The sequence below is a fragment of the Trichosurus vulpecula genome, chromosome 3 (assembly GCF_011100635.1).
Source record: "Trichosurus vulpecula isolate mTriVul1 chromosome 3, mTriVul1.pri, whole genome shotgun sequence".
In the NCBI taxonomy this organism is placed as follows: domain Eukaryota; kingdom Metazoa; phylum Chordata; class Mammalia; order Diprotodontia; family Phalangeridae; genus Trichosurus; species Trichosurus vulpecula.
In genome coordinates, this window is record NC_050575.1 from 36,666,449 (window position 1) to 36,692,541 (window position 26,093).

The 26,093-nt window shown below is 39.2% G+C and overlaps 1 protein-coding gene across 12 annotated transcripts in view; it reads right to left on the reverse strand.

Moving 5' to 3' along the window:
• MIA2 (MIA SH3 domain ER export factor 2) overlaps positions 1-26,093 on the reverse strand; it is a 130,461-nt gene that overhangs the window by 77,258 nt on the left and 27,110 nt on the right. For 2 of the 12 annotated variants that reach the window (XM_036750643.1, XM_036750639.1), the window contains exon 1: positions 5,910-6,024. The exons of 5 other annotated variants lie outside the window; for them this stretch is intronic. In XM_036750643.1, coding sequence (XP_036606538.1) covers positions 5,910-5,930 — 21 coding nt within the window. In that variant the 5' untranslated portion in view covers positions 5,931-6,024. Of the gene's footprint in view, positions 1-1,555; positions 1,745-5,909; positions 6,025-26,093 lie in introns of those variants that run through there. 5 more of the 12 variants (XM_036750642.1, XM_036750638.1, XM_036750640.1 and 2 more) reach the window with 4 other exon arrangements.

The window sequence follows — 26,093 nt, forward strand, 5'->3', positions numbered from 1 at the left end:
CAGTTATGGTGGGCAATTGTCTGTCCAGGACAGGATTCACATAAGAAGGGAATAACTTCTTAGCTAGTTTACTACAGATCATCCTGACCCATGCTGAGAAGGAATAATCTCAACAGAAATACCTGCGTTGTGATCCTGCTGCTTCTGTTGCTCACCATCACCTGACACTTTAGACTTCAAAGAAGCATCTCACACCACATGGACCAGACTGTTCAAATCTGGGACTCAGTTCTTACAAAGAAGGGAGATGAGGCCTGGGAATTTTGGTCACCGCTCTCCTTCAAATTCTATCACTCCTTCAGAGGGTTGGGGCATTGCTTATTTTGGGAGGAAGGTGGGGAGGGGTACATGGAAGGCCGCACTATTTTTGTTTTAGTTTTTCTCTTCTCCCAAACCTATGCTAGACTTCTTGCATCCCCCAGATGAGGGCTGTCTAGTAACGATCCTCAGGGCATTTAAGTGGTGGAAAATCTACTAGAAGACCTTTAGGGCTTTGCCACCAAATGGTGAGATATAATAGGTGTAATATTCTAAGACCATAACTCCCTCCCTCCCCATGGGCTAAGCTAGTTTTTCCTTGGAAGATATTAAAACCGTTCTAGGTACTTAATTGGTCCAAGGGACTAAGCTCAAACGGCTGATGTCATTTTCAGATTACATAAGTACAAAAGAGCCAGGCTTTTAAAATGAAGACCAACATGGCCAACACCAGAAGGGATGCAATGCCCAAATGATCCATGTGGCATCCTTACTAAATATCCTTTTCCTGTCATAGCTAAGCAAACTTCCTTTTATTAACTGTCAGATAATCTACAAGTGTCTAATTTCATTCCAATTCTGAACCTGAAGCATCAATCCTGGCCTATGACAGAAGAGTAGTAGGAAAACACTGTTTATAGGACTGCATACTGGTACAAACATTTTTTTAAAGTGACATGGAACTATGTCTAACTGTCGCTAGGTAATATGTAGTGTACAGAGCCAGACTTGGATCACAGATCAGAGATCTAGTGCTGGAAGGCCTTCGGAGGCCATCTAGTCCAATCCCCTTCATTCCAACACCTAGCACAGTGTCTGACAAGATGTCTACTGAACTGAATTTTATAGAATTTCACAGATGAGGAAACTGGGGTCCCAAATGTTAAGTGACTTGCCCAAGGTTACACGGGAAGTGTCAGAGACAGGGATTTGAACCCAAACACTGTAAAGAGGGAGCCCATCTTGTCTCTGAAACTTACTAGCAGAATGACCCTGGGCAAGTCACTTAACCTTTTTCCTGGTCTTCGAAATGGGCGAGTTGGCCTCTGAGCTGGATGTACGGTCCTAGGGGGGCCACAGTCACCCGTTTACCCGGGCACAAGAGTTATACTTCCGCAGGACGATGGCATAAATCTTGACTGGAAGGACTCTCCATTCCATACCCCCAGAGCTTCTCGCGGGCCCCAGGGCCCCGCCGGCCCCAGCTTCCTCTTCCCGGGCCCCGCTCCCACGACCCCCAGCCTTCACACTGCCCCCTACCAGCCCCGCCTCCGGCCTCAGTGAGGCTCGAGCTCACGTTGCGCAGCTTCTCCAGAACTAGCCCGTAGTAAAGCTGAGCGACGGCCCTGGGTCCTTCCACCGCTCCGAGGGCCATTCCCGAGCCCCCTCCGGTAGCCATGGTCCGGGGCTACGACAGCAACGACAGCTACCTCCGCTTGGGCAGCCCACTGCCGGCCCCGCTCCGGGGGCTGGCACCTAGGCAACTGAGAAGTACCACTGGCGGAGCCGGCAAGGGGGGAGGCGACATCGGCTACATGCGGTGAAAGACTCGAACCTTCCCATTACTGCGCCCAACTTACCCTGCTCGTCATTTCAACTCTAAATAAACGAACTTTCGACATCGGAGCCCTGAGCCACTTCCGCAATCCACACTTAATTCACGCTCCGCCCCCAGCCTCCCCCGTTTTTGGTTTGGACCAAACAGCTAGAGACGCCGCGCGGAGCACGAGGAGGGGCCAAGAGCTGAAGGTTAGTCTCAGGCTTTCTGCCTTAAAGGAGCGGGAGGATTGCTGTGAGAAAAGCGCCCTTAACTCTATGTGTGAGGCGTAAAAGGCGGAGGGATCATAGATGTTACCCAAGCCCTCCTACACTTTCAACTGGCCACTGAGCTCTTTGAAGATGGGAAGAATGAAGTAGGACTGGGGTGGAAGGGGCGGAGCAGAATTTGGTTGATCTCGCTTTAAGGTGAAAGCGCCTGCAGGCAGCAGTAGCGGCCGGGTGCTGCTCCGCCCACAGTGGCGTAGGGACTACAACCCCCATAATTCATCCGACCTCGGGAAAGGCTTTGGTGGCGCATGCGTAGAGGTGAGCCTCTCCTTCCGCCCCAAACTCGGGGTGGGCAGGTAGTTTTATACAAAGTAGCTACTTCCCCTTACACACCTGTATAGCCCTCCCACCGCCACCGGCTGTGTGTCCGCCCTTAACCACGACCGCACCATACCCCTCTCCTCTTCTCTCTGGCGATTTAGATCCAGCGCACGAGACTCCTATGTCAAACAATCAACCAACAAGCTTTTAATAAGAGCCAGTTATGTGCCAGGCCCTGGGAATGATAGGAAGGAAAAAATGAAACATAGTTCTATTTCCAAGAATGAAGGACTAAAATGGTTAGAATGCCATGCGTGTCAGGCCTTTGGACTCTTGGCAAGAAGTTAGGGTAACTGGCCAGGACAAAGTTTAGCCTCGCCTTCCCCCCTACCCCCCAATAAAAGAAAGCAGAGGCTGAGAAGTCAAGTCAAACAACACACAGGACTTGCAAGAGCTCAAGCTACGGGGCTAATTTTAAATGTTTTTGTTGTGGTAAATTGAATTATCTGGGCATCACCAAAGTGCTTGGCCAATGCTAAAAGTTGAATACAAGAGAAGGAAGAGATAAAATAAAGGAGTCCAAAGGTAAACGGTTTTTAAACTCAGTTTTTGTACCTACATTTAAGTTTCTTGAATAAATTAGGCTGAATTTGATAATTAAGATTTCCAGTTGTACTCTTTCAAGAATATTCATATTGGTACTAAATGAGAGCCTCTCCAGTAAGGACCCCAAAAACTTGAATGGTCTGTTTCATTCAATAACCGTCTACTTAGCCAGCGTTTATCAAGTGCAAGACCCTAAGTTTTGGGTAAGGGGCAGCCTACCAATGCTGAAAAAAATGCGTTGTTTCTAATAGGGTCCACCATTCCACACGTATCAGGCTTAGGTAGAGTTGTCTTGTTAATAGTATCCCATATTCATCCTGGTTTCTTCCTTTGCTAATTCTTCATCCAGGCTGTCCTGGGTTCTCTTCTTTTGCCTTGGTACTATTTTTTTGATGATCTTCCTGTCTCAGAGATTCAATGATCATGGCTATCATAACTGATTCTCAGATTTATTTATTCAGCCCCAACCTTTCTTCTGATCCTTCATCTACAATTGCCTAGTGGACATTTCAAAAGGGATGTCATTTTTAAACTCAGCATATCCCAAACCAAACAAATTATCTTTCCCCTCTATGCCTTCTCCGCTTCCAAAATTCCCTATTATTATTGAGGGTAGCACCTTCCTTCTATTCGCCCAGTCAAAACATGGATGTCATCCTCCATTCCTCATTCTCTCTTATCCCTCCACCCCCATATCCCACCTGTTGCCAGGTCTTACTGTTTCTACCTTGCAACATCACACACACACACACCCCCCTTTCTGTCACCATCATCTTGATGGTCCTCAACATCTCACACCTGGACTACTGCAATAGCCTTCCATCCAGTTGATATCTCTTTCCTTTAGTCCATCTTCCACTTGAGTGGAATGCTAAAATAGTGAAGCCCCCTCAGTGTGGGATAAGACCTTACCTCTCCTACCATCCACCTCTGCCCTACACCCCTTCTATATTTTTAGAAACTGCTCTGCTGAGAAAGTAGAGATAAGAAATTACTGCAGTAGACAGACACCTGCAAGGGCCTGTTTATCTAGCTTTTACTGCCTTTTTGCTGAATACTAGTCTCTGGTCTCATGCCTGTCTTTTTGTTCTTTGTTCTCTGCTGCTGGGAAAAGATTCCACATTTAGAATGTGAGCTCCAAACCCAGTCAATGAGAAGAGGAGCCAGTAGGGGGTGGGGGAACTCTGCGTTAGGGTCTATATAACTTGCTTTGAGCTGTATGCCACACACACGCACATGTGCTGGCACCATCTTGGGCCACACTGGGGTATGTCCTTTCTCATGAGAAAGTAATAAATACCTTTTTGCCTTTTCTCAAGAACAGTCTCTGTATATTTTTATTGTAGGTAGTGGTCTCAGACCCACACACACTCAACTATCAAAGTTATAGTAGAGATCTGACCTTGTCAATAACAGTGGCTCCCTACTCAATCAGTAGCCTTAGTTTGGTTTTTAAAGCCCTTCACAACCTGCAAAAAGATCTTTCCAGTCTTCTTTTACCTTCTCTTCATTCACTTACTCAGTGATCCAGTGGCACACACACAAGGTACTCCATCTCCTGAGTATTCATTTTCTCTATCTGCCCCTCATCCCTGGAACTCTCTCTCTTCTTACCCCTACCTCGTGGATTTCCTGGCTTCCTTCAAGTCTCAATTAAAAAGGCTTCTGCAAGAAGCTTTTCCTAGTTCTCCACTTGCCCATTCCCCTCCCCACTCCCACCCCCCATGTTACTGCCTTCCCTCGGTGATTGCCCTCACTTGTCCTGTCAATATCTTGTCACTATCTTTCAGGTTTTCTTACCCTATTTGAGAGTGAGCTTTTTAAAGGCAGAAACTTTTTTCCTCTCTTTGTATCCCCAGTGTTTAGCACAGTGCCAGACACATGACAAATATTAATGCTTGTTGGCTGTTAATTCCTCTCCATCACTTAAAAAATGGTTTTAATGAACCTTACATATCTACTTTCAGACTCCTCACCTCTGCAAATGCTTTCTCCCATGACAACTAACAGACATTTCCAAATGCCCTAGACTAACCCAAAAGAGTTATAGAATCTCAGATCCCACAAAATGTTTCCCAAAATAAACCCAGTCTAGTTTAAGAACATAGGATTGGAAGACCTGGGAAGGGCTTCTGTCCAACCTCCTCATTTTACAGATGAAGAAACAAGCCAGAGAAATCAAGTTGAGTGGAAAAGCTGAGCTTTGAGCCCAGATCTCTTCACTCTAATTCCAACACTCTCCACTACAAAGCAATGAGTTGGTCTTTGTTTTTTGGTTTGGGGATTTTTTTTTTTGGCCAAAAGAACATTAAAATTGTCTCCTTAATTTAATAAAAGTGAGGCCTGTGTTTTCCTGAATTCATACTGCAGTCTCAGTTTGCCGCATAAGACTGAGGAGTATAATCACTTGTTTCAAATATAACTAGCAATTGTGTAACAATTCTCCTTTCATAATAGGTAATTAACTGTGCAAAGCACTGCATTAAAATTTAAGTTGTGAGATCAGTTTATGAAAAAGTCACTGAAAAAGAGCGATATAAAGCACACTGACTAATTCTAATCTATACTTTCTTCATAACATTAGAACTTAAAGCATGTCTATAATTTGAGAAGATTCCAGAACAGTTCACACATATGCTGGTACTTTTGGTTGCAGGTAATTCTGCCAAGACAGGCTATTTTCAGGGGCCTGCCTCCTCAGTCATTTGAATCTTTTTAGGTCTTGTTTATAACACAACACAAACAGATTCTATTACCCAAAGACAGCTCATTTATCTCAATAACTTGCAACCTAACTACTTTTCAACATGAACAGTTATAACATAGATCAGAAAAGGAAACAAAATGTATAAAACCTTCCCAGGGACACGTGCATGGCAAAACTTACATGTTATTGCCACATAACAAGAGCTGAGTGGCTGGATACCAAACTAAGCCTTTCTTCTCAGTTTACTTACCTCTTCTGCTAAATCCTCCATAGTCACTTTGAAAAGATCCTAGCATATCCCAGTAGCCTGTTGTAGTTCTAGTGAGCAATAATATGTCTAATATTTCTTTCAGAAGTTCCCGGAGTCAGAGAAATCCTGTACACTTGTATATAAAAAGGAGAGAGATCCTGTTTTGACACTTATGTGGCTAAGGGGTGCCACAGGTAGAATCACGACTACCAACCCAACATCTGATTTCATGGTCAGCTTCTGTCCTTGAAATGAAAAATTTTTTTAAACACAGGTATGTTTAAAAACTTACTCTTCTTTCTATTTTTAAACTAAACAGAAAATGTTAAGTTTGTCATATTGTGGCCATTAATTTGTGAATGCTTAAGGTTATGTTAATTCCTTTTTAATTCTTAAGGTTATATTAATTCCTTTTTAATTCTTACTACAAGATGATTTTTTCCCTTTACCTCTTCTACCTCTACTTCTTATTCCAATGAAGTCTATTATTTTTCTGTTACTAACTGGCGTTTCATTTTTTTCCTTCATTCCAAATTAGAAAGCATTATTTTTTGCTATTTAGACTAAAGCACCAAACTCCTTAGACACTTTATAAAATATTTGCAATATGAATTTCTTTAGACAAAGTCTTAAGGTTAGAAGAAAATGGAACACAGAAAGCATTTAATTATTTTTTGCTAAATCGAATGCATTCAATAGGTTTTCCACTGCAGGGTCATAGAATTTCAAAAAGTAATAGAGTTCCAATCTTGTCTTTTTACAAATGAAGAGACAGTCACATAGAAAATTAAGAGATTCATCCACAGTCACAGAGAGTAAATACTGAAAACAGGATTTGAGCCTGGGTCAAGTCAACAAGCTAACAAGCATTTATTAAATGCCTACTATGTGCTAGACACTATGCTGAGCTCTAGTCTCTTGATTGTGGCTCCAACATGCTTTCCATTAGACCAGCAGTTCTCAAAGTATGGTTTGACACTCCCTGGGGGTGCCCAAGACCCTTTCAGGGGGTCTACAATGTCAAAGCTATTTTCATAATAATGACAAAAGCTTATTTGCCTATTCCAACCACGTATCTGGTGAGACCAGATTTTCTCCATATTCTTCAGCCAAAACAACTTATCACAACAGACTGAATGCAGAAGAAGATATGAAAATCTAGCTGTGTTCTGTTTAGCCAGACATTGAAGAGATTTGCAAAAATATGTAAAACAATGTTATTCTAACATTTCTTTGTTTGGGAAAATATAGTTATTTTTCTTAAAAAATGTTACCTTGGAATGGTTTTATTATTGTTATTTTAAAATTAATTAATAAGTATTTTAAGTATTATTAGTTCTAATTTCCAACATAAGAAACATCAATAGATAGAATCCTCATAAACAAAAGCTCTTTGAGATCTTAATTTTTAAAAGTATAAAGGGATCTTGTGACCAAAAAGCTTGAGAACAACTGCACTAGACTAACCTTCTTCAAGTACCGTATTGAAAGCTTAGTCAATAATTAATGGACACTCCTACCTGCCTCAAGTGGGGCCCCATCTCAGATCTCATAAACACAAGTCATATTGAACTAATTGAGCTACATAATGGGTGCAAGGACTATACTTGGAAGAAAACCAAACAATTGCTGAGCTACCTGTTCTTTCTCAGAATTCTGATGATGTAAGAGTTGTTCTCAGAATTTATTTAATCTAGAGTTACTGGTTGAACAAGATCTGGGCAATTTCCGCCCTTTGCCGAATACATAAATGCAGCATGCAAGTTAAAACACAAAGAAGAATGTTCTAAAATTCATAGAAATTCTTTGAACTATAAAGTGGCTAAAAAGTGGCATAGAAGCCAGCTTATTTTAATTACTTATCTCTTGAAAATGATCTTTTTCAGGAAGTTTGAATCAAGGATGCACATATTCCCTTTTTGCCCCTTCCTTCTGTAACTGCTAGATATACCTTCCTATGTCCAGGAGGATGTGTGAAGATATTGAAGCCATCCTAATTTAAGTGATCTTCAGGTAATCCTTAAATTCAAATTATTAATTGTCTCTGTTTATCTTTCCAGAATGTCCAAACTTAAACATTCTCGATATCTCTGAACTTAATACTATGTCCACATGCATGTATATTTTTTCTGTTCATGAATATATACACACATATATATTTATATATGAAACCAGCCATTTACGAAGTGGTGATCCACTTCCTAAAGAAGTCTTTTCCACCAACTGGCCAACTGTTTGTTGTTGTTACTGTATTTTTTAAAGATGAAAGCTTACAGCAATCTTAACTAATAAACAAAGAAAGTAGTTTTTATTCTACAACAGTAATATTAGCCCAACTCTTTTACACAATAAAGCTAAAATATGTTCTGTACAAGGCCTAACAGAATTACCAGAGAACTGAAGCACTTATATCACTTTGCATAAGCAACCTTGATAAGAAGCTCCATAATAGCAAAAGTATATGAGTTATTAGAGAAGGGACTATCTTACTTTGCTATTTATGTCCCCAGTGCTTTGCATATAGTAAGCACTTAATAAACACTTTATTTATTCATCCATCCATTCATTAAGGAACACAGAACTTTAAATACAGTGCTTAATGTCCAGTCAAAATGTTTCAAATCTAGGATCTATACTTAATTTTCTTCTTAAGGTTAAGAAATGGTGACATAACATGGCTAATGTGGAAATATGTTTTACGTGACTGCACACGTATAACCTATATCAGACAGCTTGCTGTCTTGGAGGGGAAGAGGGAAGGGCGAGAGAGAAAATTTTGGAACTCAATGAATATTGAAAATTGTTTTTATATGTAATTGAAAAAAATAAAATACTATTAAATAAAAAAAGAAAAAATGGTGATAGCTTCTTTATCATCAAAGTACTACACTAATTTGGTCATCCTGCATTAACTTGGACATATTAAAAACAAAATTGTACATTCACTATATAACATCACTGCACCTAACATTTCTAGCCAATAATAGCACTAATAAATTATAATGCCTACAACAACTTGAGAAATCCCTAAGTCACTGCCCCCCCCCCATAACATTGATGATAAGGGTACCTCAGTCAGCTTGCTTGTTCTTCCGTTAAATGGCCAGAGGAAGCTATACTTTTTTGAGTTTTTATGGTGGCACATCATCAGACAGGCTGGTAATTTTTTGGCCAGCACAACTTTTGAAGCTACCTAATAATGTGAAGTGGGGTTTCAGTCTGCATTGCTTAAAGGAATGCTCCCACCATCAAAACTGAGGACCACTTGAGATATTTCGGTATATCCACTTTATTTGTTTGTAGTTTATCTGTCTCTTCTTCTGTTGTCAAGATGTCATTGGTCATTTCTTTTGCTATGTGGATGCCTTTCAATAGCAGCCCATCTTTCCCTTTCTAACTTTTTACTTCTAATCTACCATAGACTAGGAAAACAAATTGTTAAGCTTGTTAAAATTATGTCCAAAATGACAATGAAGAGACCAAGAAAAGATCTTGTGAACTTCTTCACCCATTGCATTAGGAATATCATGTGGCAGTCTTATCACTGTCCAGATAGTTCTAGAACTTCTGTAATGAATTACTTACTGCCAGTTTTGTACCTTAAGGTATCTTGAAGTTCACTGTCCTGCAGTGAATCCTGTACCTGGGCCCAGGCTTACATGTTGCTCTATCTATCTCCTAATGAATATCCTCATCGTAGGTGGATTCCACTCCTTTAGGAATGAATGAATGAATAAACTATTAAGTGCTTACTATATGCAAAACACTGTGCTGAGCTCTAGGAATACAAATAGAAAAGTCAGTCCCTGTTCTCCAGAAATTCACATTTTAATGGGGGGTAGGAGGACACACAACATGAATGGAAGGTTTCAGCTACAAGTCAGAAGGAAAGGGTTACCACCAACCAAGAAAGGCATAATCTCTGGATTCAGCCCTTCACCGAATCCAGACAAACGTTCCTCTCAAGCTACGGCAGTCCTCACATAGTACCTCAACACTCAAGAAAAGATACCAAGATGTAATTTTACTCTTTGCCCAAATCTTGAGCTGGATACTACCCAGGTGAGTCTGACACCAACTGTTTATCTGCAAATGCTTTTTTTGAGCTCATTTTCTTAATTCTCCATTGCTCCTGCCTTCCAGGTCATCAGAGAGTCTGCTTAATTCCCCTATGAGAAGCAGAGCGCCTCACGTTTCTAATTTGTTAACAGTCTCCAATCAGTGCCAAAGGGTTTGGGCACATTATTCCTTTCTGCCTTTTGACTTTTAGTTCTTCTCAACCATATATCCCCTTGTGAAATTGTAGAAATTTATTTGAAATTGCTTGAGAATGATGGCATGCCATTTATTGTGGCATAGCTAATGTGAGACCAGCTTGAGCCCCTCATCACCTGAAGGCCAAAAACCTAGATTAGCCAATCAAGAGTATGCTTTGAGCCCTTCTGGACTGACATATCAGTAATCCTTTGCAATGCTCTCTGAGTGAACCCAAAATCCTCCTGCTGTATCAACAACTACAAGACTGGATTAACCTTGCACAGATATCCTGAGTCAGAGGTACTTCTTTGCTTTATGCAAACTGTAAATTTGGCTGACAAAAGGCCAGACATCCTGAGTCAGGGATACTTTCTTGCTTCATGGCTTTATAATCTGTGCAGCCTAACCCCAAAGTGGGCTCAGTTCTGTGTTGGTAAACAAAATGGGCTCTTAGCACCCAGTTCAACCAAGTACCCTTGAAGAGTTTGGCCTTTGTTTCCTTGATTAGATTTGGGAATCCTCAGTGACCTCCTTGCCTCAGGGGAGGGCCTAGTTTACACATGAGTTTGAGTGACATGTTTGAGATATCAGAGGCTTTTAGACCATGTGGGTTTAGGTCGCCTCTTTGTGACCATTCTAGGTCACATGGGTGAGTCGCATGTGTGACTCACCCTTGACCCTGAAAAAGATATAAAACCAGGGGTTGGCTTTCTCTTTTTCAGAGCTCTTACCCACAGCCATGGTGGTGCGAGTGACTCTGGGCCAGCCCTTGTCATGAGCTCCCGGGCTGAACCTAGATGTTGGTGACTATGAATTTTATTTGGTCTGTCTGTCAATGCCTGTAATTTGTTTGTATTTTGCTCTGAAGTTCAGGGTGCTGGCTTTTTCCCCTGAACTAAGTGAATGGTATTTGTATGCTGACTTAAAGTAAGCTTGTCAGCCCCTTAACATTGCTTTCCTTACTAAAGCAGATCAAAAGAACCTGGGCCTTTGCAGCATGCTGGTAGTGTGCTTGTTGTTGGGCTTGTGTTGCTCTTCCACCCCCACAACAGCTGCTAGCCAGATTGTTGAAACAAGTTCCCACTGCAGCTCCACATGCATGCCTCCTGGCTTGAGAGAAATAAACATGCACACAACCTAATTCTGTTTGTCTTTCTTAGACTGAACTCTGGAGGCTGACAGTAAACAAATTTGTTTCAGAGAAGTATAAGAAGACTTATATGGACTAATGCAGAATGAAGTAAACAGAACTAGTTGAATTATATACACAATGACCATAATACCCCATAATATGAATGGAAATAATACACCATGATATAAATGGAAATAACCTCTCCCCCCCCCGAAAAAAAGAAAGGAAGGAAGAAAGAAAGAGGAAAAGGAAAGGAAAGAGGAAGGAAAGGAAGAAGGATAGGAAACTGGACACTTTAATTAGAATAACTAAACTTAGCCCCAAAGAAGAGGAAATGGACTTCCCCTTCTTTGCAGAGGTGAGGATTATGAGTGAAGAAAATTACATATACTGTCAGATTCATTCAGTGAGTTGCTTAGTTTCGCTGATTTTTTTTCTTTGTGATAAGAGATGGTTCACTAGGTAAAAGAAGTAGAGAGATATATTCAGAAATGAGGGTGAATCAGAAGCAAAAGATATCAATAAACATTGAAATTCTTTTAAAAAAACATTATGGAGTCATCCCTTAAAAATCTTCAAACTATATTCAATATTCCATGCTATGTTTGATGGCTGCTGTCTAGCAATTTGGCCTCAATCCTTGGCATCATTTGGAAATGATTGAGATGAGAAATATGAGCAAACCTGTAAGAATGGTAATGGTGTAAGGAAGGCCACTTGCCTTATTTGTACACTGGTATACAGTTTAGCAGATCCATGAAATATTTTGTGCTGTATCATGATGCCAGGTATAATATAACTTTTTAAAATGATGTCTTGGTTATTAATATCAAGCTAAGCAGAAAACAAAGGGACTTTCCTCATTAAAGTCACTTACCACTGTCACAGAGAAGGTTTTGTAAAGATGTAAGATTACATTCTTTGAAGAATTATCAAGGGGCAATGAAAATGGGAATGAAGGGAATGAGTAAATTGCAACACATTACAAATGAGGAGATGCACAGAAGTAGAGTAAAGGATGTTGTCACAGAAATATATGACTGTTCAAAAAGCCTTTGATATATAACTAACACTTGTTTATGTTCATTAAAAATACTAAAAAGCACAGGGATAAAATGACATTTCCTTACTGTGATAAAATATACTGATCTAAAGACAAAAGCTATCAAGGAGAAACATCCATAACTTTCCCAAAAAGATAAAGTATGGAGAAATTTGTAGGGAATTTCTAGGAATGAACCTTTGATAAACTGGTTTGTGAACATATAGAAAAGGGAAAGACCGCAAAGAGTCAACATGGCTTCATCAAAAACAGGCCATGACAAATTAACCCTTATTTCCTTTTTGGAAAATGTTATTAAACTGGTAAATTACCAAATGCTATGGATATAGTCTATCTAGATTTTAGCAAAGTATTTATTAAAATATCCAATGTTTTCCTTGTGGAAAACAGTGACGTGGACTAGACAGTAATACAATGACACAGATTTGGAACTGGTTCAAAGAATAATTAATGGTTCAAAGTCAATATGACAGAAGGTATCTAGTGGGAGACCCAGGGATCTGTGCTGGGGCCTATGCTGTGTAAACATTTTTATCAGTGATTTGGATAAAAGCATATATAACATGCCTGTGAAAATGGCACTAAGCTGGAAGGAATAATGAATGAATACAATGATAGAAACAGGATCCAAAAATATCCTGCCACGCTTTGGCATTGGATTTAATCTAATCAGATAAATTAAGTAGGGAAAAAGGTAAAGTTTTACATTGGAGTCCATTTTCACGAGTATTGGATTGAGGAAGTAATAGTTAGACAGCAATTTGTCTAAAAAAAGATCTGAGGATTTTAGTAGACTACAAATTCAATATGGAAGAGTAATAAGATGTGGCAGCCAAAAAAGCTAATACAATCCTGAGCCACATTATTTCCAGAAATGAAAAAGTGATAGTTCCTCTGTATTTTCCCTTGGTCAGACTACATATAGATAATTGTATTCAATTCTAGGTATGACAGTTAACAAAAGATATTATGGAGAGTGACCAGAAAAGGACAACCGTGCTGGTGAAGGTTAAGAGCATATGAAGATGAGTTGAAAGAACTGGATATGTTTAGCCTGGAAAAAAGAAGATTCAGGAAGGACATGATAACTATCCTTCACCATCTGAAGGACTGTCATGGAAAAGAGACTATTGTGTTTGGTCTCAATTGACAGAACCAGAAAAAGTGGATGGAAGTTTCAAAAAGGCAAATATAGGCTTGATGTCAGGGGGAAATCCCTAATAATTATTGTGGTTCAGTCATGTCTAACTCTTTGTGACCCCATTTAGGGTTTTCTTAGCAAAGATACTGGAGTGGTGTAATGGCAAGCAGGGTGGGACTTTTTTGCTGTTTTTCATTTTGGAATGCTTCTCAGCACTAAGGCAGTCAAGTGCCTTTGAGTCTTGCCTTTGTTTCTATCAAGAGTCTTTGAATCAGGAGTCTTTGCTTAAGTCACAGGAAGGCCTAGGTCACATGGGTTTGAGTCTCATGATTGTGATGCCCTCTGACCCTGAAGAACTGTATATGTACTCTGAGGTTAGCATTTTGCTTGGGCTCACTCACTGGAAGAGTGTTGTGGGATATGACCAGATGAGACTCGGTAGTCCTCCAGCTTTGAAAACTCAGATGGTAGTGCTTCTCCTTTTGGTAACTGTAGGTATCGCTAAAGTCAGATGGCTAGAAGCCCTGTCTGCTGATTTGTGTTACTGCTGTGCTTCTGTAATTTCTGTCTGTGTTTGCTCTGAAGTTCACGGTGCTGACTTTTTCCGCTGAACTAAGTGAATGATTTATCTATGTTTAAGTAAAGTGAGATTATAAACCCCTTAAAGTTGCTTTCCTTAGAAAAGTAGATCAAAGAACCTGTGCTAGCAGCCCTCCTATGTGCTGGTGTTATTGGCCTCACACAGCCACAGTAGCAGCAAGTAGCATTGTTGTTACAAGTGGTTTGTCATTTCCTTCTCCAGCTCATTTTTACAGATGAGGAACTGAGACAAATAGGATTAAATGACTTGCCCAGGGTTGCACAGCTAAGACGCATCTGAGGCAAGATTTGAACTGAGGAAAATGAGTTCCTAACTTCAAGCCCAGCACTCTATCTACTGCCCCACCTAAAAATTAGAGCTGCCCAAATGTAGAATGATCTGCTTTTGGGAGGTGATGGGAGGTATTCAAGAACAGGTTGAATGATTGTCATTTATGCTATTGTGGGGGTTCTTTTTGGGTAGGGTTAGATTGAGGGCCTTTCCAACTCTAACATTCTATGATTCTGTGATTATGAAATTAAAACATTGATGAAGTTTCATCTCACATCATGAACACCGGTGGAAAAAAAATGAGAAGAGGTAATGATGAAGGAGCTGTGTGAAGACAAGCGTATTTATGTGAAGTGATCCATTTTGGATTTCAATTTGTAGTTGTTTAAGTACTGACTAAGCTGTCCATAAACTTTGACCCAGCAATCCTAGCATAATAACATGAGTCACTCTACTAGGCTGGATTAAGCAGCTCACTCAGTTGTAGGCTTGGCTCCTCAGCAGGCTCTGCTGCTGCTGATAGACTGGACCTCTCAGGCTGCTCAGCCCCTAGACAGCTGCTGCCAGACTGGGCTAGGCAGATTACTCAGTTGATGGGCTCTTCACAGGATCTCTGCTGGAAAGGTCGATACACTGGACTTCTTGAGCTCACTCTTCACTGGGTAGCTACAGGTTTTATCACCTCTAGTCTTTGGCTCAGTCAGGGGTTATAGTTCTCTTTTCAGCTGGATTATTATGGTGCCTCCTAATCCTTAGCCAAGAATTGTCAAAAGCCTCTCCTTTTTGACTTCCAAGTCCTACTTCTGACATATACTGCCTGGACAACTTCTGTGATTCAGGCAACTCTCTTAAGTTGCAGAAAAGATGCTAACCTGTATTTGTAGAGGGAATTTTCCGTATCAATAAAATCAAAGTCTAGCCCTTATATCTGTGTATGTGTGTGTATGAATGTATATATATACCTTTCAAGACAGTCATTCTGCAGTAGCAAGATCTACTCCCCAACTGATAAGTCATAAGAGGCTATGAACAGTTTTCAAAATGAATGAAAATGATCAACAACATGTGATAAAATGCTCCAAATCATTAGAATGCAAATTAGAAATGCAAATTCACAGGACTCTGAAATTTCACATCACCCCCGGCAAATTAACAAAGATGAGAAATGACAGGAATAGTCAATGTTAAAATGCTTGCTGTGAGCTGGTACAGCTATTCTGGAAAAGAATTTGGAATTATTTAGAATTATACAAGATAAGTTACCATCCCCTGACCCACAAAAAAACACCCCAAGGAGGAAGTTACCATATATATGAAAAATAATGATAGAAGCACATTTTGTAGTAGCAAAAAACCGAAACAAACCAAGACAAAAACAAAAAACTGGAAACAAAGTGGGTATCCATTCACTGAAGAATAGAACAAATTTCAGTATTAAGAATTCAGAGAAATTTGGAAATATTTTTATGAACTTAAGCTGAGTAAAGTAAATTGAACTAAGAGAACTATATATATTTGGAGAGAGAAAGTTAATCCATAACATTCCCATATTTAACTTCTGTGACTTAAAGCATTCGTATGATTTTATTAGTAACCTCATTTTCACTTTTGTGTTGACAACTAGGCACATTTGTGGCTATGCATAGTAGAGAAAAACATGAGAGGTACAACAGACACAAGTTTGTAGAGCAGCTGGTGTCCTAGAATGGGCTTCACTGGTCTTGTTCACCCTACTGTTGTCAAGAGCTCCCTGTGCATTTGTTGTGCCTTTAAAACTCAAGTTTTGTGTTGTAATTATGCACCTCAAACAACGCAAGCCCAAGCATGCAAAGTTAGTGACTGAGTGAGAAAATAAAGGTGTTAAATAAACTTTGTGCTAGAACGTCTGCAGCGGCTGTCGGCCCCAAGTTTGGTGCTAACGGACAATTCATTGTACAGGCACGCCTTGTTTCCTTGCTTCGCTTTATCGCACTTAGCAGATATTGCATTTTGTACAAATTGAAGGTCTGTGACAACCCTGTGTTGACCAAGTCTATCGGTGCCATTTGTCCAACAGCATGTGCTCACGTCATTTCTGTGTCACAACTTGGTAATTTCTAACTTTTTCATCATCAACATATCATATGTTATGGTGTAGTAGCGATTTAGATTTGAAGATCTTTCCCACCCATTAATGGGACATGTAACGGGCCTACATCACAGGAAGCCTAAGAAACATGTGGTGGGAGGAGCTTCCTGACGGGAAAGGGAAGTTATGTCATAAGAAATGCAGAGACAGAGAGAGAAAGAGAGAGAGAGAGAAAGAGAGCGAGAGAGCGAGAGAGAGAGAGAGAGAGAGACAGAGAGAGAGACAGAGAGAGAGAGAGAGAGAGAGAGAGAGAGAGCGAGCAGTTTTGGCTACTAATGGCTGCTAATGGCCACCCTCCTGATTGTTAGAACTGAACAGGCTTACTTAGTTATACTGTGAGTTTGTTTTGGGGAAGACCCCATCACAGGGTCGAAGAGGTTTTGGGATGCCCAGTCTCCAGGTTGTTATGTTGTGTATTGAATGTTTTACTGCTCTGATAGATTGGATAAATGGCTTGTGGGATATGCTTCTCTGGTGTCTGAATAAATGTGGAGAGTCTCATATACTTTGCAATACAGAACTACATAGGCTTTTTGACAGTTATCATCTACATTGTTATTATTACCTTACTGTTATATATGGTGATCTGTGATCAGTGATCTTTGATGTTACTTTTGTAATTTTCTGTGGTTTCATGAACTGCATCCATATGAGATGGTGAACTTAATGGATAAATGTTATGTATGTTCTGACTGCTCCACCAACCAGCTGTTCCCTAATCCTCTCCTTAGCCCTTCCTATTCCCTGAGACACAACAACATTGAAATTAGGCCAATTAATAACTCTACGATGGCCTGTAAGTGTTCCCGTGAAAGGAAGAGTCAATTGATACTGCAGACTGCATTGTTGTCTTATTTTAAGAAATTGCCTCAGCTACCCCAGCCTTCAGCAACCTGATCAATCAGTGGCCATCAACACTGAGGCAAGACCCTCCACCAGCAAATAAGATTATGACTTGTTGAAAGTTTAGATGATGGTTAGCATTTTTTAGCAATATTTTTAATTAAAGTATATATTTTATATCTTTTTAGACATAATGTATATATCTTTTTTTAGATATAATACTATTGCACACTTAGATTACAGTAAAGTGTAAATATAATTTTTATATTTACTGGGAAACCAAAAAATTTGTTTGAGTCACTTTATTGTGCTATTTGCTTTATTGCAATGGTCTGGAACTGAACCTACAATATTTCTGAGGTTCACCTGTATCTGCAAAAAGGAGGAAAGTAGGGAATTAAGTATTCATGAATCTGCTTCAGAAAGTGCTAAAGTAATCTCTCGAGTGTGTGCTCTCTAACAAAAGATTACAGTTTTTGGTGGTCGCTAACTCTGTATTTCCCATAGGTATCAACATTCGTGTTTTTTACTTTCATACCATTTTCTAGGAACATACCACTGTGAAAATTGAAGATTGACTGTATACACAACATATGTACATATATGTGTGTATATGCAATAATTTAAGAAAAAGTCATACTTCAAATATCAAAATTCAGGTCAATATGAAATCTTGACTTCAGAAGATGGATGATGAAACATGCCTCCCGTTCCTCAATAGAGAGGTGACAGTCTACAGGTATAGAATGTGGTATGTTCTGTGAGCATGGTCAATGTGTAATTTTATTTTTCTTAACTGAACAAACTATACCTCACAACCACCAGGAAAGACTAGCATGTACATCAGCAGCAGCAGAAACAGGCAGTTCTCAGAGACACAGACAATCAATAAACTCTAGGCACAGAAAACAAAAAAGCAGGTCACCCAAATTTTACTTCTTAACAGAAGTAAATTAAGCAGTTGCCTCAAGTTCCTGGCTGCTCACAAGCTGATGGAATGAGTCTGGGCCATGGTGAACTGCTAAATTCAGGGGTGGGGAATCAGGGACCTGAAGGTCACATGTGGCCTTCTAGGTCCTTGGGTGCGGACCTTTGACTGAATCCAAATTTCACAGAACAAATCCCTTAATAAAAGTAAGTATTGATGGGAAATGACTGGATTTTTTTTTAAAAAGAAGTATCAATAAAACTTTTTCTCAAAAAATAATAAAGTTATCATCAGAAACATCACAAAAAAGAAAAGGAAGTTACTAATGTGGCAGTATATCGACAAGTGTTTATTAAGCCCCTACTCTGTGCCAGGCACTGTGCTAGGTGCTGGAGACAAGACAAGAGTAAAATAGTCCCTCTCATTAGGAAGCTTACAGTTTATGTGAGGTAGACAATATGTACATATATAGAAATATACAAAATTTATAAAAATTGATACAAAGTGGACAAATGAAGGCACCAGTTGTCCAGGAGATCAGGAAGGGCTTTGTGTAGAACAAGCCTGTACAACCTTTGGGCCACAGGCCGCTTACAGCCCTCAGGCCACTTGCATCAGGCCAAAGGATTTCCAGCGGCTCACAAAAAATGTAGAGGAAAACATCCTTTGTATGTAGAGGAAATTTTTTGGCAGGAGGCTGGTTGTGCAGACCTGGTGTAGAAGATGGTACTTAGGGGGCAGCTAGGTGGCGCAATGGATATAGAACTGCCTCTGGAGTCAGGAGAACCTGAGTTCAAATGGGACCTCAGATACTAGTTGTGTGACCCTGGGAAAGTCACTTAACCCTGATTGTGTGTGTGTGTGTGTGTGTGTGTGTGTGAGAGAGAGAGAGAGAGAGAGAGAGAGAAAGTAGGAGGAGGAAGAGGATGAGGAGGAGAAGGAAGAGGAGGAGGAGGAGGAGAAGGAGGAGGAGGAGAAGGAGAAGGAGAAGGAGAAGGAGAAGGAGAAGGAGAAGGAGAAGGAGAAGGAGAAGGAGAAGGAGAAGAAACTTAACTGAGCCTTAAAGGAAATTCAGGGTTATGAGATAGCTAGTATAAAAGCGCAGAGCTGATGAATAGAATTATCCCTTCCACATCTCTGGGGGTCTGGAAAATCTGCCTAAAATTTTTTGGTCCTCCCTTCTTACCAGAGAAGAAGTCTGAATTTTTTCTTTTTCTTTTATAGGGTGTTTACAGTAGCTATCATAAAATTTGGGTTAAGTATTGGGTCATATTATAACTTTAAAAAGGAAATTGTATATATTTATAGTATTAAAAGATAAAATATGTTGATATTATACAATACCATACATATATTTTATGCATCTCTGAGTCTCTAAACTTTTTCTGTGTTGGCCGTTGGTCTTCAGGTGTTGGTAGCTTTCACAAAACTCCCCCAAATTCCCATTTAGTTTCTTATGCCCACCTGTGATACACTGAAACTGTGATGGAGAAAGTCGCAACGTGGAAGGGGTAACTGTAGAGTGTTGTATATGAGGAACAATAAGATGGTCAGTTGGAAATGTACAATATGTAACAAATTCTCCTCCCGGTGCCTTCCTTTATGGAGGGCAGAAACTGGACTCTCAGAGCATTTTACTTTGCATTGCTGCCCTGCCTAGTTTCAGCTCCAGGGAACAAGATTCCCCTCCCAGTATGGTTAGTCACTTCATAACCCTGCACCATGCTGCTAACTCAAACCTTGATTGACTCTGTTTCCCTCAACCTCCTCTCTCCTCTGTTTGGAAGGCTAGAGGATGGAGTACCGAACTCCTCCCAATGCCTTTCCCTAATAGAGGGCAGAATTGAAAATCTTGAAAGCCTCTATTTTAATGATAAATAAAACTTAGAACTGGTTAAAAAGAAGCCATAGACAAACTAACTATCAGCTAATCTGATCCAAGATGAGACAGAGTAAAACCAAATTGCAAATATCAAAAATGAAAAAGGAGAATTCATAATACATGAAGAAAATATATTATTAGAATATATTATTAGAAAAAATTTACCCAATTATATAGCAGCAAAAATGACAAATGAAATTTATGAATTTTTAACAAATATCAAATGTTCTGATTATCAGAATAAGAAATTTAGAGTACCTAATCTCATAAAAAAGAAATTGAATAAGCCATAAATGAACTCCCAAGATGTGTGGGGGACCATATATCTTATAAATATAATGTATAATCTAGCATATACACAGACTCCATCAGCTTGCTTAGTTGATGCCACCTTTCCATTATAGAGGATGCTAAGGAGTTTGCTGGTGGTACAGGAGAGAGTAGGCTCTGGAAGTATTGACGAGAATGTTTGTACGTTAGTTCTTATTATATCTTTGAAGCAAATATCCCTTTTTAAAAGTTCATTGATGTTAAGTGGTTAGATTTAACTGGAGTACTGCTTATTGGCCTCTAACCATGGATAGAACACAGCAGGAGGGGACTTAAGCCAATAGCAGTAGAGAAGGAGTACCCACAAATCTTTCCTCAGGGAACACTGAGGGGACAATGAAACTGGCATTGCCCTGGGTAAGAAGATCAGAGCATAAAAATGAAGAATGTGGTAATCTCATGGTACCCACATCCCTTTTTTCTGTCTCTGAGCTGGCTCACTCACCCCAAACTGTACTCATGCTGGCTGGTCTGAGTTGGGTCAGTTGCAGCCCCATGGCTACAACTTACTCAAAGGATCCTAGGGATAACACTAGTGTGGAGGAAATATACATCGACCCTCATGACTCTAGGTTCTGAGCCTCCACCTATGTGCTTCCCTTTTATACAAATCAGCCAGCCACAATGAGATCACTAACTCTTAAACATGAAACATTTACTAAACTTGAAGTCAAAAGCAAAATTAATCTTAGGGTACATTATTAGATGGCAAATAGCAAAACCAGGAATAATCAAAATATAATAGTCCCCTTATAAATCAGTCATACTGTTCTACAAATGCATGCAGTATCCATTGGGAAGGGGAGTAAATTTACATAAAACCTATCAGTGAATGAAGGGAGTAGGGAAACCCACCTTCCTGGAACAAATTACATCTCTGAACTGCAGGTCTGGATTCATCAATGGACTCTAGGGAAGTCTGCACCGTGTGTCATTGACTCTTCTTCTGAGCCTCTATGCTCACTGCTAGATGAAGCTGCTTGTCTTGAGCCACTGATGGATGCCTCTTTAAGCATTAAAGCCTGGTTTTCACAGAGCTACCTGGGTATGCTCCCTTATCTAGGGACTGAGACAGCATGGTAACTCTCTTTAATTCTGGGATTTGCAAAACTATTCAGGTCTTGTTCTCTATAAGTTTTGAGGAGGTTTCCCTTCTCAAGACATAGAAGGAAGTAAAGGGCAATGTAAACAAGGCTTTGGGACATCACCCGTCACTCAAGCTGTAGAAGGTACTAGAGACTAGGCACTACAGACAAGTCAGCCTTTCTCCCGGCCAGCTCTTCACCTAGAGCAGAGGATTTCCTTTTCTCCAATCATCTCTTTCAAACAGGAGAGCTTTCTGCCAATCCTATCAGTTCACTAAATCAATAGCAGAACTAGAGTCATCTGGCCTCTCTTGAGCCCCTCAGTTTTGTCTCAGCCCTGTAGGTTTCTTTGTTCTGCCTTTTGAGATCTCTGCTTCTATAAGCAGCTTCTCATATCAGCTTCTCTGATCTCTCTCCTGTGCCCAGAATCTTCACTTTCTGACTTCTGGTCTTCTGATCTCTGGCTCCTGAATCTCAAATCAGGGCTCTCTCATGCATAGTGACCCATCTCTAACTTAGACTGAGAAACCCCAAATCCATACTTCTGGCAAACAAGACATAAGTGGTCCATAAACAATGGTCTCACAGTATCAAAACAGTTCTTTAATTCAGGATTTCCTAGCAATAACCTTCAGTTCTTTAAAATGTTCACATTCAAATGAGTTTCTTGCAAATAATTCATTGTAAACAGCTCTACCATCAGTCAATACCTCTCCCCCAGAGGAACTGCTTTCTTTCAAGTCCTTTCAGAAATTTTATTTGAGAGTCAGCTTTTCTTTCAAGTTTTCTTAACGTACTTTGAATTTTTCCTCGAACTAACTATCTCTGTTTCACACAGATACTATTTTCCTGATCCTTTCAGCAAATAATATGTCCACACAGTAAAGATGAAGTACCAGACATCTCAGTGTAAAGGAAATGGCAAGCCACTCCAGTATCTTTGCCAAGAAAACTCCACGGACAGTATGGTCCATGTAGTCACAAAGAGTCAGATACAACTGAATGATTGAACAACAACCTGACATCTTCCTCATAGTAAACATCTACAATCCCTGAAAATCAGAAATCCAGATAGCAGAGGTTGTGCAAATAGCATATAACTATTAATATTTTAAATATTTTACACAATCAATATATTTCAATACAAAATAATTTTTCTCAATCAAAACTATATATACATATATACAATTATATAGCTAAAAATAAACATTTTTATTCATGACAATCAAAATTATATAGTCAAAAATAATTATTCTTATTCATAACTATATATAATTATATAGTTTATCAACAACCAAATTTATAACACACAACAATCCTGTATGTGTTCCCAAAAACATAAACCACAGTAAGCTCCAAATGGATACCTAACCTAGATATAGAAGGTTGTCTCATAAATAAATGAAAGAAGATGCTCAAGAGATACCTTTCACAATTCTGAATAGAAGAGTTCTTCATCAAACAAGTGAGATGAACATAAAAGATAAAACTGAAAAGTTTTTGCACAAACAAAGTCAATGTAGTTATAATTCAAAAGGAAAGAGTTAGCTGGGGGGAAGGGGTGGGGAGGAACCTTCGCAATAAACTTCTCTGATAAAGAAATATCCAAAGTATAGAAGGAATTGATTTAAATACAGCAAAGAGCAAATGTAATTCCCCATTAGTTAAATGGTAAAAGGATCTAAATGAGCAATTTTCAGAAGAAGAAATACAGGCTGTCAATACTATATGGAAAAATGCTCCAAATCAGCAATAATAAAAGACCATCAAAAAACCCATAATTTTTGGAGTGGCTACAGGACAGGAGTCACATTAATGCACTGTTGAGGAAAATGTAAATTAGACCAACCATTCCAGAAAGCAATTTGGAGCTCAAAAAAGTCACTAAACTATGACTTTCAACCAGCAATACCACTACTAGGCTTATACCCCCAAAAAAGGGCAAAGAAAGAGGGAAAGGATCCATATGTACAAAAATGTTCGTAGTAAGGCTTTCTATTAGAGCAAACAATTAGAAACAAAGTGAATGCCCATCAATTAGGGAATGCCCAATCAATTAGGAACAAGTTAGGCAATGTAAGTGTAATGAAATTTCATTTCAGGTGCAGAATGAGATACACATTTTCAGAAACAGCCCATGTTTGGTTTGGCTTTGCGTTACAATACTAATTTGTTACAAGAGATATTTTTACTTGAGAGGCAAAATATTTGCAAGGGGGAATGTTGATAGGTAATGATAGTGATGCCCACAAAAAAAAATAAGGATAATAAGAACAAATAAAACATTTAAAAATAGACAAAAGAAAGCAGAAGGAACATTAGAGGAAGACATAAATAAGCAGGGCAATTTTGTTGCTGTCATGTTAAATTCAACATAGGTTCATAGGATATACTTTAGGGAAAAAATACTTATAACGGTAGGAGTCAACCCCACTCCAATCTAGCACAGATATCATGGAATCCTCTATTGAAGCAGGTAATCATCCCCACTACAGTTAATGAAATTAACAAATGCTATGTGCCCTGATACCTTTCAAGTGACAACACTTCTTTATGTTACAGCATTAATCAAATGAAGGTATAAAATAGATGTGAACAATTTCTGGACACCTCTATTGGATCAATTAATCAAACGCATAAACTGGGACTGGAAAAAAATCCTTAATTTGAGGGAGTAAAATACTTAGACCCGCCAGATGAAATGAGACAAAGTGCTACAGGTGTATTAGTACCATCTGAAGAGAAATAACTAGCTGGCCAGCCTAATGGTAGAGCAGTTGCAGACAAGCCGTTGAGAGGGAATTGCTTGTAAGCAGAAGACAGAATCTGTCTTCTCCCTTACTTCCTTCCCAGTTACCAGAAGACTTTGAAAACTTTGAAAAATCAGAAGATTTGGTCTTCTCATAATCAAAGGTAGGAATGTCTCACAGCATTTGAATTGAGAACTGAGGACACACCAAGGACAGGCAGCCTTAGGGACACTACAAGGTCACTAACTCTCAGAGTCCTGTGGGTAGCTACACACACCTCAGGGGGTCAGGAGGTCTACAGGACAAAAAACTTCCCTCTAACAAGGAGCTATGAATTACACTTTTGCTATACATGCTCTCTAAATTTGAATTCATTCTCCCATAGACTCTGTATGTAATTGTGGAACAGTGTGTCCTATATTTTGAGGGGAAATGCTGTTGTACTTTGGTCTTTGCCACACCATTTTAGGAAATATTCCCTTGTAAAAGCTAATTGATGGTCATTCATAAAATGCCAACCCTAGTCCCTCAGGGTTACTCCTAGAGCCCTGCAAGGAGAAACAGCATCCAACCTGACAAGTGGAAATTGGTGGAGTGAACCCAGAATCTGTGCTACATGAGGCAACAGAAGATCAAAGTTTCATATACAATCCTCTTTCTCTGTTCTTCCTTATATGAAATGTTCAAGTCTGTTGATGTTTAAACTCATAATAAAAAAGAAAATTTAAGTAAAAACTCTGTATATTGGATTAGAGGAATGTACTCCATATGGCCATTGGTGAATTTGGGAGGAAGTCTGTTGTGTCACCCAAAGAAAATGTATTGCTAAAATTTTTACAAATTTAAAAGTTAAAATAAATTTAAACATCCTTAAATAAGGAAGAAAGAAAAGCTATAAAAAGAAGAAACAAGAACTCAGGACATAGATTTTGTGATTAGTATAAGAGCAAACTAGCTTCGAGAGGCCCTTACGGCATTATTGATTATTAGTGATTAGACCTATGGAGGTAACTCCCACATGAGGAAACACCCTATACCAGTGCAGGTCAACACCTTTGCAATTTATAGTCAAGAGAGTTGCCCAGAGCATTGGGAGGTTAAATAATTCGCACAAGATCTTCCTGGCTTTGACTCTGGCTTTCTATGTTATGTGCCTCTCTTGAGAGTATTGCTGCATAGAGTAATTGATGCCCTTCAAATCCTGAATCATAACAAAAGGTAAATTCTTGAAAGTAGAGAGTATACAATATATTTTTTAAAGTTTTCTATGAAATGGTTAAATTTTAAAAAGCTTTGTTGCTTGAAGAGACAAATACTTCCTTTCTTTGGATACTTCACTCCCTGAAAATGCTAGGAGAATGCGTTGACAATGATATTTTGTGTTATGTTAATCTGAAAGTACTCTAATAAGCAATTTTCATTTTTCCAAAGTTAAAAATCTATTTTAAGTGACTGATTTTGAAACCCATAAATTAAAGATTAGAGACATGGGATGTCATTCTTTTCCCAAAATGTTTTGCCAAAAATGCATTAAAACAATTCATCTTAAACTTATATGTAAAATAGTTTAAAGTGGCTAAAAAGTGGTTTGCTAATTCATATGCTCTTTTGATTACCTCTTTGACAACAGGGGAGGCAAGATAAACAAAATAAATACTAAATGATTGAAATTTAACATCGGCTTGGTTAGAATTTGGATAGTTGCTTTTGTATCTAACCATTACACTACACAGTCTTTGAGGACAGAATACCCATTTGCATATCGATAACCTAA